The 16,811-nt window shown below is 33.3% G+C and overlaps 2 protein-coding genes across 6 annotated transcripts in view; one reads left to right on the forward strand and one right to left on the reverse strand.

Moving 5' to 3' along the window:
* The window catches only part of plx (PTB_TBC1D1_like and TBC domain-containing protein plx), a 37,397-nt gene extending 25,790 nt beyond the window's left edge, over window positions 1-11,607 (forward strand). For all 4 annotated transcript variants that reach the window (XM_017896894.1, XM_017896892.1, XM_017896893.1 and 1 more), the window contains 14 exons: window positions 5,982-6,128; window positions 6,343-6,525; window positions 6,612-6,917; window positions 6,990-7,194; window positions 7,576-7,692; window positions 7,794-8,010; window positions 8,119-8,436; window positions 8,525-8,811; window positions 8,916-9,077; window positions 9,168-9,484; window positions 9,598-9,850; window positions 9,911-10,029; window positions 10,111-10,335; window positions 10,416-11,607. In XM_017896894.1, coding sequence (XP_017752383.1) covers window positions 6,003-6,128; window positions 6,343-6,525; window positions 6,612-6,917; window positions 6,990-7,194; window positions 7,576-7,692; window positions 7,794-8,010; window positions 8,119-8,436; window positions 8,525-8,811; window positions 8,916-9,077; window positions 9,168-9,484; window positions 9,598-9,850; window positions 9,911-10,029; window positions 10,111-10,335; window positions 10,416-11,321 — 3,741 coding nt within the window. In that variant the 5' untranslated portion in view covers window positions 5,982-6,002 and the 3' untranslated portion in view covers window positions 11,322-11,607. The remainder of the gene's footprint in view (window positions 1-5,981; window positions 6,129-6,342; window positions 6,526-6,611; window positions 6,918-6,989; window positions 7,195-7,575; window positions 7,693-7,793; window positions 8,011-8,118; window positions 8,437-8,524; window positions 8,812-8,915; window positions 9,078-9,167; window positions 9,485-9,597; window positions 9,851-9,910; window positions 10,030-10,110; window positions 10,336-10,415) is intronic.
* Window positions 11,608-12,267: 660 nt separating this feature from the next.
* Window positions 12,268-16,494, reverse strand: LOC108545302 (U4/U6.U5 tri-snRNP-associated protein 1). 2 transcript variants are annotated; one of them, XM_017896840.1, is made up of 11 exons: window positions 16,204-16,494; window positions 15,398-15,846; window positions 15,194-15,322; window positions 14,703-15,119; window positions 14,488-14,629; window positions 14,093-14,367; window positions 13,930-14,017; window positions 13,646-13,844; window positions 12,616-12,802; window positions 12,381-12,535; window positions 12,268-12,307 (listed from the first exon to the last, which is right to left on the reverse strand). In XM_017896840.1, the coding sequence occupies exons 1-11, from the start codon at window positions 16,364-16,366 to the stop codon at window positions 12,280-12,282; spliced, it is 2,232 nt and encodes a 743-aa protein (XP_017752329.1). In that variant the 5' UTR covers window positions 16,367-16,494; the 3' UTR covers window positions 12,268-12,279. The 2 variants fall into 2 exon arrangements, 1 of the variants encoding a protein (XP_017752329.1); XR_001890078.1 differs by lacking the exons at window positions 12,268-12,307; window positions 12,381-12,535 and adding an exon at window positions 13,371-13,497 and having other exon boundaries at window positions 12,728-12,802.
* Between the last annotated feature and the right edge of the window lie 317 nt (window positions 16,495-16,811).

Genomic DNA, 16,811 nt, shown 5'->3' on the forward strand with positions numbered 1-16,811 from the left:
TAGTAATAGCCTATAATTTAGTAATTTTTTCACTTGTATTATAAATTTACGCTATGAACAATTTATTATTAATAATAAATTGGATTATTTATACATTTTTTGAACTATAACTGTATTTGAATGACGTTATTGCCAAGAATTCCGTCCACTTACTGAAACATCGAAAATTTACAAGAGATAGAAAATATCGTAAACTTTGTGCGTAGCACTTAGCTTGGTATCGTTTTCCAAAGATTGCTCCTTGGAAAACGATACCAATTACCAGGTCTCAACACGTGGAGGTGGCTACGCATCGAGACCCGACATGCACCCTAGTGGCGCAGCCTACTGGTGCTATCCGTATTAAAGATAGCCTAATCTAACTTGGAGCGAATTAAGTTAAAGTGACTCTACTGACACTTTAATTTATTTCGTGTCTTACGAAAGGGATTTCGATTCGATATACTAAAACTCTACAGTCGCAAGAATATAAGTTCCCATAAAATTGGGGAATCAAAAATGGAAAACGCGAGCAAGTTAAAATCGCGACGCGCCCGAACGAGATCGCGATTATTCGAAAGACCGACTAGCCTACGAGACGTACTCTCATGTACAAGGCAACTTCATGCCTCGGCACCCTCCCGACCGAACCTAGCCCACCCAGCCACCACAGACCCTGCCATGACTTACTCGCGAACGAGAGCGATCGACGAACCAGCGAAACACCCAAAATCAAGCCGAGGGTCCCTAGCGAGGCCCTGTAGCCGGTCACGCAGGCCCCTGCCACATGGGGGAGAAATTAATCATCCCATGGGGTCTGACCGTAGGCCCATATGCAATGTCCGGCTACAGGACCCATACCCCGGTCGTGCACGCGCTGGTGCCCAGGACGACTAAGGCCGACAGACTCTCGAATTGACCCAGATGAGTGCCAGCCCGCCGACCACCCTAGAACCGATGCCTGACAAGGGTGGCAGTGGCGAGGGTGAGTGTCGGAACGAATCGTTTGGATGACTTACGAAACATAGAGTTATCGAGTACACGAGAGTACGTCACGCAGGCTAGTCGGTACTTAAGAACGATTGCGACTACCGCGAGAACAATTATGTTCTATTTGGTAAGCGAGAGGGATAAGGGAAAATATATATATTCGCTCCAAGTTAGGTGGCTTACCTTTGAACGGATAGCGCTCACATAAGACTTAGTCTATGAATCTATCTTATGACCACTTATAACTACTTAAGTCTAAACGCACGCATCCCGCCACGTCCAACGACGTGTTCTGTATGAAACCTTCAAAATCTTGAAAAACTGGAAAATCTAAAAGCTAAAACAGAATATATTATTGTTAATATAAACCTGAAATGAAACGGATCAGTAACACGAATGAAAATAAAAACGAAATGAAAATAAACCATAAAGACGGAAACAAATAGAACGAACAACCCCACGATAAGATATGAGCAAGCCAACGACGAATCATTCGAATATTATATGAAATATTCGAATGTCAAATGAAAATAAATAGAAAGCAACAAAAAATCTGAAGAAAGAAAAAATTATTAAATCCTGAATAAAAATTAAATAATTAACACCTGAAAACGAAAAAAAAATTATTAATATCTGAAAACAAAAAAAAAAATGATTAAATTGTTTAATGGTGAGGGTGGGGTGGCTAGCCCCAATCTCACTTTTGACCCCCCACCCATCGCGTACACGGAAAAATTTAAATGTACGCGCGCGACGCCAAGCGGCAAATGGCTCAAGCAGGGGCTCAGCGCCATTATATAGCCTCCGATCGGCCGAGTTCCCCACCCCAATAAAAAATTTACAACTTCGCTGATTTTATTAATTCTTAATTTTCCACTCTCATATTCAATAATTTATTAATTTTTTCACTATTACTATAAACATACGTTACGAACAATTTGTTAATATCAATATTAATTTGTTATTAACAATAAGTATAACAATTTATAAACTGTGTAAATTAGTAATACATTTTAACATTAATTTGTTGTAAGTTCAAGTAATAACCAATAATTTGTTATTATCAATAAGTGTAATAATTTATAAACTTTTTGCAAATTATATGTTATAAATTCATGTAAAAGCCAGGAATTTATTAATTTTTTTCTTCTATCATAAATTTACGTTGTGAACAATTTGTTATTAACGATATTAATTTTTATTTATAATAAATTTTAGAATTTATAAACTATAATTGCATTCGCACTTCCATGAGTTAAATTTTCGTAATATGTGTATATATGTCAAAATATTTTTATTTCTTTTCTATTTTTCGATAAAATGAAATATTGCAAGAAAAGTGAAAACCAACTCACGGTAGTTAAGGGTATTTTTTTTCTGTGACTTCTTGATGGTATACTAGTGGCCCCGTCGTGCTATGTTATGTAGCAGGTAGAAGGGATGTAGTGGGTTGTTTTGTTCCGGGCCTGTTAGTGGAGTCGTTAAGGGCACCGCAGGCTCTGCTTGAAACTTGTATTTATGGAAGTTGAGGATTCACCGAGGGACTTGCGAGAAACTTCGAACCTTCGTTTTCCATCTAGCGGTGAGGGTGTGAACGTTGGTCGCTACAAACTAAACTATTTCTAAAGTATTAAAAAGTATACAGTATTATAAGTATATTAAAGTATAAAGTATTATAAACTATTTCTAAGTATACGTATAGTAGTACAATAGAGTGTAGTATGTACTGTATAGTGTACTATAATATACGTGTTATATAAGTTTTTAATTATACGATTTAATTCCACCAGATTAAGTTTCCACTTGCGTAGAAGAATGATTAGATCTGTATTTATTGTCATTCATGACAGATCTTTAATCGCCATTGACACAGTTTTCATCAAATCTCTATTCATCGGTAATTAATATCTAGCTGCGTGGCTCGAGGAAAATTGACGTAATGATACGTCAGTAGTAGCCGTTAACGAAACACTGTAATTAAAAAAGGATGAAATGAAAGAAATTATTCTTTGAATTTCATGGACTCCTTATATTGTATTCATGAAACACACGCCTTACCTTCGTTCCGTTTCTAAAAGTAACTGCAATGTTCCGTTTCTAAAAGTAACTACTTGTGATGATAAATGATCGCACGTACAATGAATATTTATGAGCAATTAATTCATGAAGCGAGAGTTGCGTAAAATCAGAATAAAATTTACATTAAAATCATAAATTAATCGGAACAAATTGAAACTACGAAGTTAGAATTTATTTTACCACTCCTCTTAAACATTTAAAAATAATTAGCATGTTCCAATAATTTCCATCTTTAAATGAAGATAGCGGTATATACATCCTTCCGATTCTATTCACGAGATCATATGTATATTGAGAAAAAATTTCTGTGATGTAGCAGAATCCCAGTTGTCGAAAAATATCCATTACCATCTCCCTCCAACGAAGCTTCATTCATGGACACGAGATTCGCGCGTGCAGCAGGTTACATTTATTCTTGGCCGTGAAGCGCGTCGGAAAAGCGGACGGAAACGATTTCTCCTCCGTGTCTTTTCTCACGATCGTCGATCATGCAAGCGTCCTTGGTTCGGGAGTATGATCTTACGAAATGCCCGTTTCCATTTAACTGCAACTCGATGAATCGGTTCACAGGGTCGCTCCTGAAGACATTCAATCCAATTTCCACATGTAGTCAATCGACCAGCGTCACAATGCAGACTCGTGCTCTTTCTGACGATTGCGCGTGCTTATATACATACCTTGAATTGACGATGATCAATTGGGAGTGGACGAAGTGAGTATCAACAAATAAGTGAAGAGACGCAACAGCTGTGGCACGCGTGTGATTCAAGCCTTGGGAAATTTTGCGAATCTTCTTGACGATATTTATAGCTAGAACGGAAATATTACAATGTACGTGAGAGTTGAAAATTCTAACAGTTGTGAAAGTCATTGAAAAAATATTGAACGTCAAAGATTTCATAGTGAAAAGATTTAATAGTATTATCTTCTTTTTTTCGTCCCTTTTGTGAATTGTTTAGTGAACTCATTTGAGAGGTAATAGATACCTTGCAGAATTTCTTGTTATACAGCTGGCATAGTTACATGTGACGACAGGAAACGGGTTATTTATATCCAATTTAAGAGTCTTCTTATTAAGTATGATTGAGTTCAGAAGTAGTACAGTCATGGTGAAAAGGAGATGCAGAGAAGTTAGTTTTCTTGTGACCTGTTAAATCGCAATTTACAATTCAATAGATATGCTTATCAATTCTAACAATATCCAGTGCATTAGGTAACTAGATTTATTTCAGTATGTTTCCTCATCCTTGTGATGCAATTTTTCCGGTGATTGTTCATTTTTTGTGCCACCTAAGTAATTAAAAATATAAACGTATAAAAAGAAACAGACGTAAAAATAAAACTTGCATTTCTATTCATTTTAAATATTTTTCCACGTTTTGATTCATAAAATTAAAATAAAATATTAGAGAGAGAAAATTCATTGAATTATCGTACCGAAAAAATCAAATTTCAATGTTGCGTCGATATTCATCGCTGTGTATAAATGGCTGCCGAGTGTGTATCAAATGCCAGCCGTGTCATATTCTGCAGAAGAAGAAAGAGACGGTCAGATAATAAAAAGAAAGCTCGACTAGTAATTGAATAAAAGAAGCCCCACCGCTTTGTGCAGATCTGCTTTCTGTGTCAGCAATTACGCTGGTGAGATTTTCTGTCGTAGCCGAGAAGACCTCTCACGGTCGTTGAGATAACCACACGTCAAGATAATCTTTTTTTCATTGAAACAAATTGTTTCCTGATCGATCGCATCAGCCCACATCCGACGCATCTCCAGCCTACTAATCACTCCCGATATATCGTGTAATCGAAACCAACCGCAGTTTGCATAATAAATTGTTTGCTTTTATTCTTGCTTATAACGTCAGGAACAGTTACGCCAGAGATCGATTGTCAGGTTTTCCCTATTCAAACTTCCAACGGTTATAGAGCTCGCAGTTTACCCTTCTTTGTTTTCATTTCTTTTTTCTCTTCTCTCCCAATGTCGTATACGTGTATGCGTCCATTCGAGCGTGCGTGGCATTACACATCCACCGTAGTATAAAAGTGACAAAAATCTCGCGTGTCTCACGCGAGATTGCTTCTGAAAATCGGTGTAACCTAATACCTCGACAGCCGCCCGGTATGTGGTAGCAGCACTGTACAAGTTCCGCCGATAACAGAGTAAAGTTATGAGTGGTAACAGAGTCACAAAATAGTTACTTCCTAAGACGTATGAAACGTAGAGGTCGCGCTATTTCAGTAACGTTTTATCATTCGAGACAACTTACCAATCATGAATCGAAATATTTGAAGCAAGGATAATAGTAGAAACGAGATGAAAAAGTTAAAGACTAAATTAGTAATAACAAAGATAATATAGTCACAAAAGGAATTAAAGAAAACGCAATAGAAATAAAAAGAGGAACAAATAAGGAATATGATATGATTTAACAGAGAATAGAAAATAGGGGAGACAAATGTGAGAATGAAGGGAAAAGGAACAGAAAACCATGCGGTCCGTGAATACTCCTGAAATGAATTTATTTTGGTCCACGGCCATCGGCCACGTTTGGTGCACGTTTTCTTGCGAAATCAGTTTTGTATATTAATGGTGCACTTAAGATACTACATCCTGGATTATTTCTGGGGCGAATTTTCTTCGTAAAAATATATCACCGACATACGACGCGTGGGTCATACACATGCACCACACGATTGTATAATCACAGTCTAAATTATATAAATCAGTATACTAATGTGTAAGTAGTCGTGCTTTGTGGGTGTTAGGAATTTAAAATTAAAATGAAATATTAAATTTTAATAATTTTTATTTTTTGCGAAAATTGTAATCGCAAAAATTACGAATACGATTATTGTTTATTGTCAATTTGTAACTTCAATACTGTAATCTAATGTGCGAAAGATTATAATTCGATATTCTCCTTTGTCTCCAGGTCCAACAATTCTTAAGAGACATGAAGGAACACTCAGTCTCGTCCCGATTTGAAAGCAGGAAAGTCCCTCAAAGATCGCAAAGCAGTGCGGCCAGCTTGACATCCTTAGGTGCTGATATATCTCCCAGTTCTTCTCACTTCTTTGAGGTGATTTTCAAAGATTCTGTTTTTTTTTTTTCGTTTTTTTTCTAAATACTGTATGATATTGTATACAATTGGTGAAATAAAATATAAATTAAAATTCTTTAAAAATAAAACGTGTACTTACTGCCATTGTAATTATTATTATTATTAGTATTATTATTATTATTATTATTATTATTATAAATTGTTAATCAATTTTTTATAAATATAATTTCAGGTGCTCTATGTAGGAAAAATCAAAGTATCGCGCCCAAAGATATCGGAGACCTTTGTAGACGACGCGCTAATAAGATTTCGTGTTCATGGTCTTGAGAAATCAAAATCAACAGCGAATAACTTTCTCGCCGAGTATCACCGTCAATCACTTTTAACGTCTTCCAATAACAGAAGGAATAGTACGGTAAATCATCTTTTTTTATTTTCATTATTTTCTAAATCAATAAGTTTATTACATTATTAAGAAAAAAGCAAAATATTTTATTTCAGGAATCTAGTGCTAGCGAGACTGGAAGCATTGAAAATGTATCTGCAAGCGGAATCATATCACCGGTCAATCCACTAGGTTTATCGTCAATACTTAGCGGATCTGTGGAAACATTTCCAAAGGCGCAAAATGCCAACCCTGCGGAAAAATATGAGCGTGAAGAAAACCGGGATGTTGCAAATAATAATTCCATGCAAGTACCGGAAATTATGCGAAATAGGGCCTCCTCAACAGGCAGCGTTTTAAATCCTAGAAGGGATTCTATAGTGAAAGCGAATGATGATCACAATCGCACGATGCTCTTTCAGGTTTGAAATTATTCGATTTGATACCTATGGAATATGTATCGAAACATATCCTGATTTAACTTTAAATTTTAGGTAGGCCGACATGATTTGAGGTTAATCAGTCTGGATAGAAAACAGGTACTGCTTCACAAGCAAATCAGAGATGTGGCAAGCTGCGTGCAAGGTGTTAAGCATCCGGAGCACTTTGGATTAATTTGCAAAGAGATTAATATGGATTATTTCGTCGGCTATGTATTCAAGTGCCAATCGGAATCTGTCGCGGATGATCTTGTCGCTGGTAAGATTAGTTTCTTATTTTTAATCGATGGTGTCTGCTTTGACAGAATAAATTCGGTGCTGGAGTACAAGGAAAAAGACCATATAAATGTCTAATTTATTCGATTTGTATTAATTAATATAAGAAATTAATGTTAAGAAAATAATGTTGGATACTGATAACTTTCATGATGAGTAACTTCTTTGTCATTTTTCAGTGTTGACTTCGTCGGTAAAGCAGATTCCATCATTAATAGAACACCCTGTATATTCGACTAAAAATATAGAAGTTCCATTATTTCTAATCAAGTACATTTGATTTAACACAATATAAGAATATTAAAAATATTAGTTCATTAAAAAAAACATAAAACAATTTAAAAGAATACACGAATTGTTTTAGCAATTTCACAAGCCTTCGTTGGAACATATGAAGTTCCAAAGAAAGAACGATATCCCGTATTTTCATGCGAACACTGCCCCATGTATTGGTATAACAAGTTATGCCAGGAAATTGAAGGTAAATCATGAGTATATTTATCTTTTTCTTTTTTTCCTTTAATCTGCAACGAAATTGTGGGACGAATAACATCAGATCGCATGTTTTTACGTGGGTTTTAGGACAAAACGACAGGAAGACTCAACATATAATTTTTTCGCGAATCGAACTGCTGCCAGAAGACGAGCAAGAAATCGTCGTTAATAAGTTCAAAGCCATTGAAGCTATCGGCTCCGCAGGGACAACTTTACGTGAGCAAAATCAATTTTTAATGAGGGTGTTGAATGACCATTGCAACCGAAAACAGGCCAGGCATGTTCATGATACAGCCGAAAATAGGTAAGATTTTTTGCTAAGAAAAAATTTCATAGGAGGTTCATAAGAAGTACAAATTTTAAGAAACACAATTTACTGTAATGACTTAATCCAATCTATGCTATATTGCAGAAGTGAATTTCTTAATCAGTACTTAAGCGTTGGTGTCGGAAGCACAATATTTATGAAAGCAAAGCGCTCGTTGACAAATAGTTTTGACAATCTCATGAAAAGAAAGGGTTCGCGGGACGACCTTGGACTTGGTTCACATTTAAAAGATACGAGCCATCTTAACACTGTGATACAAAAAAGCGGTAGCCAAAGCCCCGATAATTCACGACAGTCGTCTATAGTGGACATTTCACCTGATTCTAGACCCAGGTCTTTGAGAGTTTCACCTGAACAACAATTGACTGTGAACACTGGACCAAAGAGTTCTATGATGGACATGTATATATAATTTTTATCTTACATATAACTTAAATAACATTACTGTTACTTATATTTGAATAACTATCACTATTGTATTTTTTATTAGATTTCTGAAGGTAGGAAATTCACCAAAAATGTCACCAACTGAGACAGATGGAAACAATTCAGTACATTCAAATAGCTCATGGAGACAAGCTATATTGAATCGAGTTGTAACTCCCAATAAGGATCATGAAAAGGAAAGTGATAAAACGGGTAATATTGGTAACATCAAAACACCGCAGGCGGCACCAAAACGCAGAACGAAACAAGAATTACGAGATCTTTGGAAAAAAGCAATTAATCAACAATTGATACTTATAAGAATGGAGAAAGAAAATGCAAGGCTTAGAGGTAATATATTATTATATTTAATACCTTTATTTGATGATAATAATAATAAAAAAATATAATGCTTTACGAGTATTTGATACACTTACAAATGTACTTGATTTCAGTTCGTCAAGAAGAAGCGACTGTTAAAAGAATAAAATTAGAGTATGATGAAATTAGTAGTTGTGCTCGTGAGTTAATGGAAGTATGGGATCTTCTTGTAAGCAAAGAGTCAAGAGTCTCTACGAAATGTGATAATCAAATGCTTTTACATGCTATTAAACAAGGTATGTGAATAATTATAGAAATTTATATATCTATAAATATTTGAAAATATAGTAGCTTGTAGGATTTCATAAAACTTTATATTGATATAGGTGTACCAAAAGGAAAAAGAGGAGAAGTATGGCAATTTTTAGCTGAACAATTTTGCTTGAAACAACCACCAATAGACACACGCGACTTCCCTAATTACAATACACCATACGATTTATTATTAAAACAGCTTACGTCCCAGCAACATGCAATTTTAATAGATTTAGGACGAACATTTCCAAATCATCCGTATTTCAGTTCACCTTTGGGGCCTGGTCAATTAGCTTTGTTTAATTTGCTGAAAGCTTATTCACTTTTAGATCATGAAGTTGGTTATTGTCAAGGTCTCAGTTTTGTAGCCGGTGTTCTTCTTTTGCACGTGAGTCTAGATATTTTCGAAACTAATATAGAATTGTTACCAACAAATTTTCTTTAATATATTGTAATTTAATTATCTATTTTTGTTTTTCTTTTCAATATTGTTTTCAACAGATGTCAGAAGATCAAGCGTTTTTCCTCTTACGGCATTTAATGTTCAGACGAGGTTTACGAAAATTATATCTTCCCGACATGGCAGCATTACAATTGTACCTGTATCAATTATCCAGACTATTACACGATAGGTTACCAGCAATTTATAATCATTTTGACAAACATGAGATTTCGCCTACATTATATGCTGCCCCATGGTTATTAACTTTATTTGCAAGTCAATTTCCACTTGGTTTTGTAACTAGAGTTTTTGGTAAGTTGAATAAAATAAATACTATTTATAAATACTATTTGTATATATTTATTTTTATAGATTTACTTTTCTTGGAAAGCACTGAGATACTTTTCCGAGTATCAATGGCATTATTAGAAGAACATCAAGAACAATTACTAAAGTGTGACAGTTTTGAAGAAATTATGGAATACCTCAAAGTAAAGAGAATTTTTTCTTTGAAATTAAATTTCTATTAGTAAATGAACTTATTTCATAATGATTTTCTTTTTTAATTTTAGACGCGTGTACCAGCTGTAGATAAAGAAATTCTAGATCGAATAATGAAACGCATGTTTTATCCAGACCAAGAAATTACAAAGCAATTGAATGAGTATAGAGTAGAGTACCAGGTATTGCAAGAAGAAATGATGTCAGTAAAACCACAAATCGAAAGTCTGGAAAAATTCAAACTACATAACAAGCAACTCACACAAGAAGTCTCGCAGCTCACTGAACAACTTGAAGTAAAATTTTTGAAAATTAATCTACTTAAAACATAAATCTTGCTACTTTCAAAATTAAATAACTAATATTATATTTACAGATTACCATGAGTAATTTACACCGTTTGGAGACAGCTCGATCTGTGCAACAATCGACTTTGCTTAAACTTGAGTCTCAAAATCGAAGTCTAGAAGTAACTGTCGCCACATTGGGTGCGTTTATTCAACAACTATCCGAATCTCGCCCAGACATTGAATTTCCTGGAGATATCCGTCGAATAATTGCTCAGTTAAGTCTAGCTGAGAAACGAAAAAGTACAATTGGTAGATCATACCCTCTGAAAGTGATTGAAAATAATAACAAAATAGCAATGATTAAGAGTAATTCCACTGGTAGAGAATCTCATAATTTCTTAAAAAATAACAATGTAGTAGATACTCCCTATCCTTTGAAGTCTACATTAAGTCAACCAAACTTGGCTACCAAACTCGAGAGAGTTTCGTCATTCTTCTCAAATTCGCACAATCACATTCAGAAACAACGAGCGCAACTAACTGCTCTTAGGAATGAATACGCAAACGATCAAAGTGTCAAAAATGACGAAAATGATCCAAAAACGGTCAATATAGACATTCAAATCACCGATACAGTGAACCCAACTGAAGAACAAATAGTACAAAACGACAAAAATCTGAAAATTGAAGAAACCAATTTAGAGAAGTCAGTTTCATTGCCACTAAATTCGAAGATGAAGCTGAAATCGTCGAAGTCAGCATACGAGTTAGGATCTGTTACAAAAGTACCGATTACTAAATTAGAAGTTACAAGCGATGACAATGTAACGAATTTAACTGGAATAATGCATCCTCTGGATACTTGCAGTGACGTAAATTTTAGATATGGTGGAACGACGAAATTGAAATCTATCAAACCAATTAGGTTATCAAGCCCAAGCGGCCAAGAAGAAAATGTGAACTCAGAGCCAGAACATGTGGCTGTTGAATAAGCTAACAAATGCTGATGATGTTGCACTCAAGGAAGATACTTTGAAAGGTATCTAATTTGAAGAAAGTCTACCCGAAAAGTTGTTAATGAAACTGTATTATAGTCCACATTTTAGCTCCACATTTCGTAATGCGTTGTTCTCTCTTATACACAACTACTTTTTGATACGACAATGATCGATTTTCATTTTTTAACAAACGCCCTATTGTCTATAAAAGCGGATTGTCGATCAAAACACTCGCACTTCCTTTTTATGATACTTATACCAATGATTTTAATACCATACAGTAGATGATGGAAGAAAAGCAAAAATAACAAAGTCAATTTATAATATATAAAATTTTGGCAAATTGTCAAACATAGTTGAACATGTTCGTACGTATATAGATATATACATAAATAAAAAATTTAGAGAACAGAATTAAAGAGAATAAGTTATAGCAAGTTAGTAAAATATTATTATTGAAAGAAGATGACAAGATATAAATTTATACTGTTTTATATACACTGAGAAAATTTAATTTTCTCTAGTAAATATATCAAAGATTTCATGTATCAATACAATATATTTGATTTATAATGTAAGTAAAGTTTTACAAATTTTTCTGTAAAATATAAACAATATTTGGATCATATCATCTATTAAAATTAAAACTGTAATGTTTCCTTATAACAAACTACGAATGTAAAATAAATAATTATATTACTAAATCGTTATGTTTTTTTGAATCGTCAAATAAAAACAACAATTAGTTTTCTTTATAAACTCACAAATGTTATTTTATTATCGTGTAAGTAGATTAACAATTCAAAGAAAACTGTGTAATATTATTTAGTTTACGACGATTAATTTCTAATGTTTAATATTCTGTACTGCTCTGTCTGAAAAAAATGTATAGATAAGAGATTTTTCCTGTCTCTATATTATATACAATTCTTGTCAGAATTAGCTTTAAGATTTAATGCTTCGACTTTGATATGCTAGTCCTGGAAAAAAAAATAATCATAAGGCTTATGAAATAATTTTTGATACTTATTAAAGTAACATAAAATATTTTACGTTTGCATTTGTTTGCTTCCACTGAGTACTATATATGGTGACTGAGTTTCTTTCTGTTTTGCTTGTAATAAATTAAGCGTTCCTAGAGGTGTATCTGTAGATGACATGCGTTTCATAAGAACTTCTTGTTCTGCTTTTTTCATTCGTTTTTCAACCTATAACTTACACGGTTATGTTTAATCCACATTTTTTTACAGTGCGAAAAAAGAAAAATATAGAAAAAATATATGTAGACCTTATTTTTTCCTGGACCTTTCCCATGGAACTTATGTGAGAGATATCGGAAAGCTTCTTTTGCACTTAAAACGTGGCCATCGTCATCGATATATTCCAACTTAACATTCGGTTTGAAACCATCTTTCTCCTTGAACTCTGATGTTGGACCATTAAAACGATCCCTTCTGCCGAATTTATCATCGTCTCTAAAACAAACGGAAAACAGGGAAATTCAGATAATAGTGAACACTCTTTAAGTATAAAAATCATTAGTAGCTCAATGAATTCGGTGTTTCGTAATTTACGTTATCACGAACAAAAAAATTATCACGCTTTCAAGATACATTACATTATGCGATTAAATTACGACGAATCTAAACAAGTCAACATAGCTATCGTAATCAATCAAATGTTCATTACATAATATATTTAAATTTAACTAATTGAATACATTACTATAAATTATTAAATACTATTTCCTTCGAATAAGATTAAATTATATGATGTATTTAACAAAACGCGAACCAGTGAGTTTTGAAAGAGCTGAAATTCAAGTTATATTATATTGCATAAATTCCTTATCCTAAATTATTACTTTATAGTTCATGTTTGAAACATGCAAGTGCAAAATGTAATAAATAAAATATATTGCCAATGTATACAGCAATTTCTTTTACTAATTAAATTAACGTAACTTTTATCCATACTTGGACTTGTCTAGAACGTTCATAGACATCTCGCTTGGCACAATAGAATCGCATAATATAAACATACCTCTATCAATCCTACTCTCTTCTCAGGCCTTTCACCATCTCCGACAAAGTAGTTAATCTCTTGTTGCAGTAGCAGATCATCCATTTTCCGAGCACCGAAATCTGAGCTCTTTATTTACGACTGTTAACTAACAGTTTGAAATTCACTAGAGACTTGTCTAACAAAGTTTGCTTGATATACATTCAATAGAAGAACGTTTCTTACATCCATTTGTCTCTTTTTCAAATATGTAAGAAAGCTTCTTTTATTGAACAATAGTTATATTCTATACATACCCATAGGTTTTGTCCTCTATCGAATAATTTTGAGCTTGAAGATGCGCGAAACGAGACGCGGATGGTCTACTACTATCCTCTTTTTGCAAATATCCTTTGCTCATAGCGAGTTTCAACGCACCTCCAACCCCTTGTCCAAGTGAAGGTTCTGCATCTAAAATTGCAGCTTCCATTGCTATAGGTTCTGATGTGCTTTCATCTGTCCATAAAATATGAAATACATTTTTTATAATTATAAAGATACACAAAATCAAACAATATACTTAGATATTAAAGAGAGATACCTAGATGTACCATATTCCAAGCGCCACGACCATCATCTTCTTCCTCATTTGTAGGTGGTTCCTCTTTGACACCATCCATTTCAAAATCCTATAATTTTTATTAAAAAGAGAAAGAGATATAAAAAAGGTTTAAAAAAGAATATACTAATATGACACTTAGTACCATCAGTTCCTGTCCATTTTCTTCTCTGTTTCCGGCAAGACCATAAGTCGGAATATCTCCTAAAGTTCTACAAAATTCTGCAGTGGCATTGAGAACGATATTTCCAGATTGATTTTCTTCAGTACCTATAGGCTCTTGCTTTATAGTTTCAACGACTTTTTCAATACTTGATGACTGAGACTCTTTTAGACGTTGGGTTTTCTTCAATGCTAACTGCAATTCTAGTTCTTTGTCATCTTCTTCTAACTTGATACCACTGAGATCTTCAGTGGGAGCTATATTTCAGAATAGGTAAAAATGAACTTATAAATCATCGAATAGTGCAGTAAGTAACAACATTATGAAATTAGAAAACTAAGATATTAGTGTAATTTCTAAAATTGTATGCTAAATACCTCCTATATCATCTACGTCTAAAGCATCGTTTTCTTTCACTTCATCAGTTCGTTTGCTTCTTCTACTTCCAAGATCTCGAAGATAATCATTATCTTCTGGAATTATATCCTCTGCCTTTAATTTCTTCCTAATTTTTCGAACCTGTAATGTAATGAAGTATTAATACGAATATTATGCAAAAAGAAAACATTAAATTTTTATTTCAAAGAATTACTTTTTTCTTTGGTTTCTTGAATTTTGCAAGTTCTTCTTCATTATAATATTCACTAGCTAATTTCGGTTCTGTTAATTGTAACGATTCTAGTCGTTTATTTGCTAAACGTTGTTTAACATAATCAAGTTTATTCTGCTTAACATCTTTAATATTAGTTCCTAGTACAAATGTATCCTTTTTTTCCCCTTCAATTTCTTCATCATACTTTTCCAAAATTGTTTTTTTTGCAAAACCATATTCATCAAAATTGTCATCATCGTATGCATCATAACCAGGCTTTTTAGTCTTATTTAAAATATTACGTTGATAACGTTCCTCATCAGTTATATTTATGTTAACGAGTACGTCTTCGCCTTCCTCCAGTACTTCTTGATCTTTTAATGTCAAAACGAGTGTTTTACCTTCTTCAAATTTTTCCTGTTAAATATCATTTAAACAAACTTATTTAATTACTGTAATTTTAAAAATTTCTCATAGACCTAAATACTTACGATATTATGTTCTACTTTGAGGCCCTTCAAATTCTTTTCAGTATAAGCTGTATTACGAGCTGCATGAATTTCTTCTTTAACCAAATTTCCAATGCCAAATTCTTCATCTAATTGATCTAACATTTTTGCCTAAAACATAAATTTAAAATATTAGATATGAACACATTAATTGTATAATTGATATTTAAATCATTTTAAAGATACCCTTTCTTCTGCTTTTTTCTTCTCTTCTTCCAAACGCCTGGTCTTATCAATCCAATTTTTGGTATCATCATCAGACTCACATTCACCCAAACTTTTTACTTTGGCTAAATTAGCTTCAATTAGCCTTTTTTGTTTCTGAGTACCAAGTTTTTCCTTTAACTTCTGAGTTTTTAATTTTTCATTAACATCAGGAGCTGGCTTATGATAAAATTCTCCCAAATCATCTTTAATCTTGTTAGGGTCATCTTTTGAAGTATTATCAATTTCTAATGGCTTTAAACCTAATTTTGCTCTTAATTTGTTAGTTTCTTCAATGGACAGAGAGCTTTGCGTTCCTCCCCCTTTGTTTGGCGAAGGACTACGCTGTTTAGAAATTTCAGGAGGTGGAGGTGTTGATGGATGTGAAGACTTAGAGATTTTTGGGGGTGGAGGTGCATTAACTATTTCAACTGAAATGAAATAAACATAGTATTAACTGATATTAAATATCGTATGCTCATCATAGTAAATGCTTATGTACCTAGGCAAAATATATATATTATTCACTTTGATTTCTTCCAAGCTATTTAACCTTGTACTTGAAATCGATAAATACGTTTCTGCGCAGATGAAACACGATATTACTTTTGAAATAACGACGGAGAAATAACAAAGTTGAATGAAAAATTTAATATAACTAACCACCCATAAACAATTATATCTATAAAGCGGCGTATGTAGTTAATTTGTAATAAAATACGCGATATTGAGAAAAGCCATCGTATAATGTATTCATATAATTTAAAAAGAATGAATCAGATAATAACCATCGCTATCATAATCCTTGCGTTCTTTTCTCCTATGCTTTTTATGATGTCTGTGCTTTTCCGATTTCTCTCGTTCAGGCGTGTAACTTCGTGAACGGCTTCGATGACGCTTCTTCTTAGAATCACGGCTCTTCTCGGTCTTATGCCGTTTATTTGAACCCATTCTCAGCTCTTCAAGTTATGTAAAAGATACAATATACTATTTTACTTAAAACTCCTTTACACTTAAAACGATTAACATTAAATCATCGATTCTTATCACCATCCACCATTTTTTCAATGTGCACTTCAAATGACAATGCTGTACGAAGTATGTTGCAAATAGCACCAACTTTATTTTATTTATTTGAAAAACACTAAAATATTTCAAAATTATACCTTCTACTAGGGTTTTTATTGTATATAGCAATTTGAATCATATTCCTTACCCTTAAAGACATATAATAATATACTATTTCAATACAATAAATGCTGTACGTATGAAATTACAAATTAAACAATGTTAAATATTAGTCTTATTGTTTAGAATATCTTATTAACATATTAAGCTGATAACTTATTTAACTTATATAAACGTTAATTGAATGGTGCAAGAAGAAAGTTAGTGA

Source organism: Eufriesea mexicana, unplaced genomic scaffold, assembly GCF_001483705.2.
Source record: "Eufriesea mexicana isolate 0111107269 unplaced genomic scaffold, ASM148370v2 scaffold395, whole genome shotgun sequence".
NCBI lineage: Eukaryota > Metazoa > Arthropoda > Insecta > Hymenoptera > Apidae > Eufriesea > Eufriesea mexicana.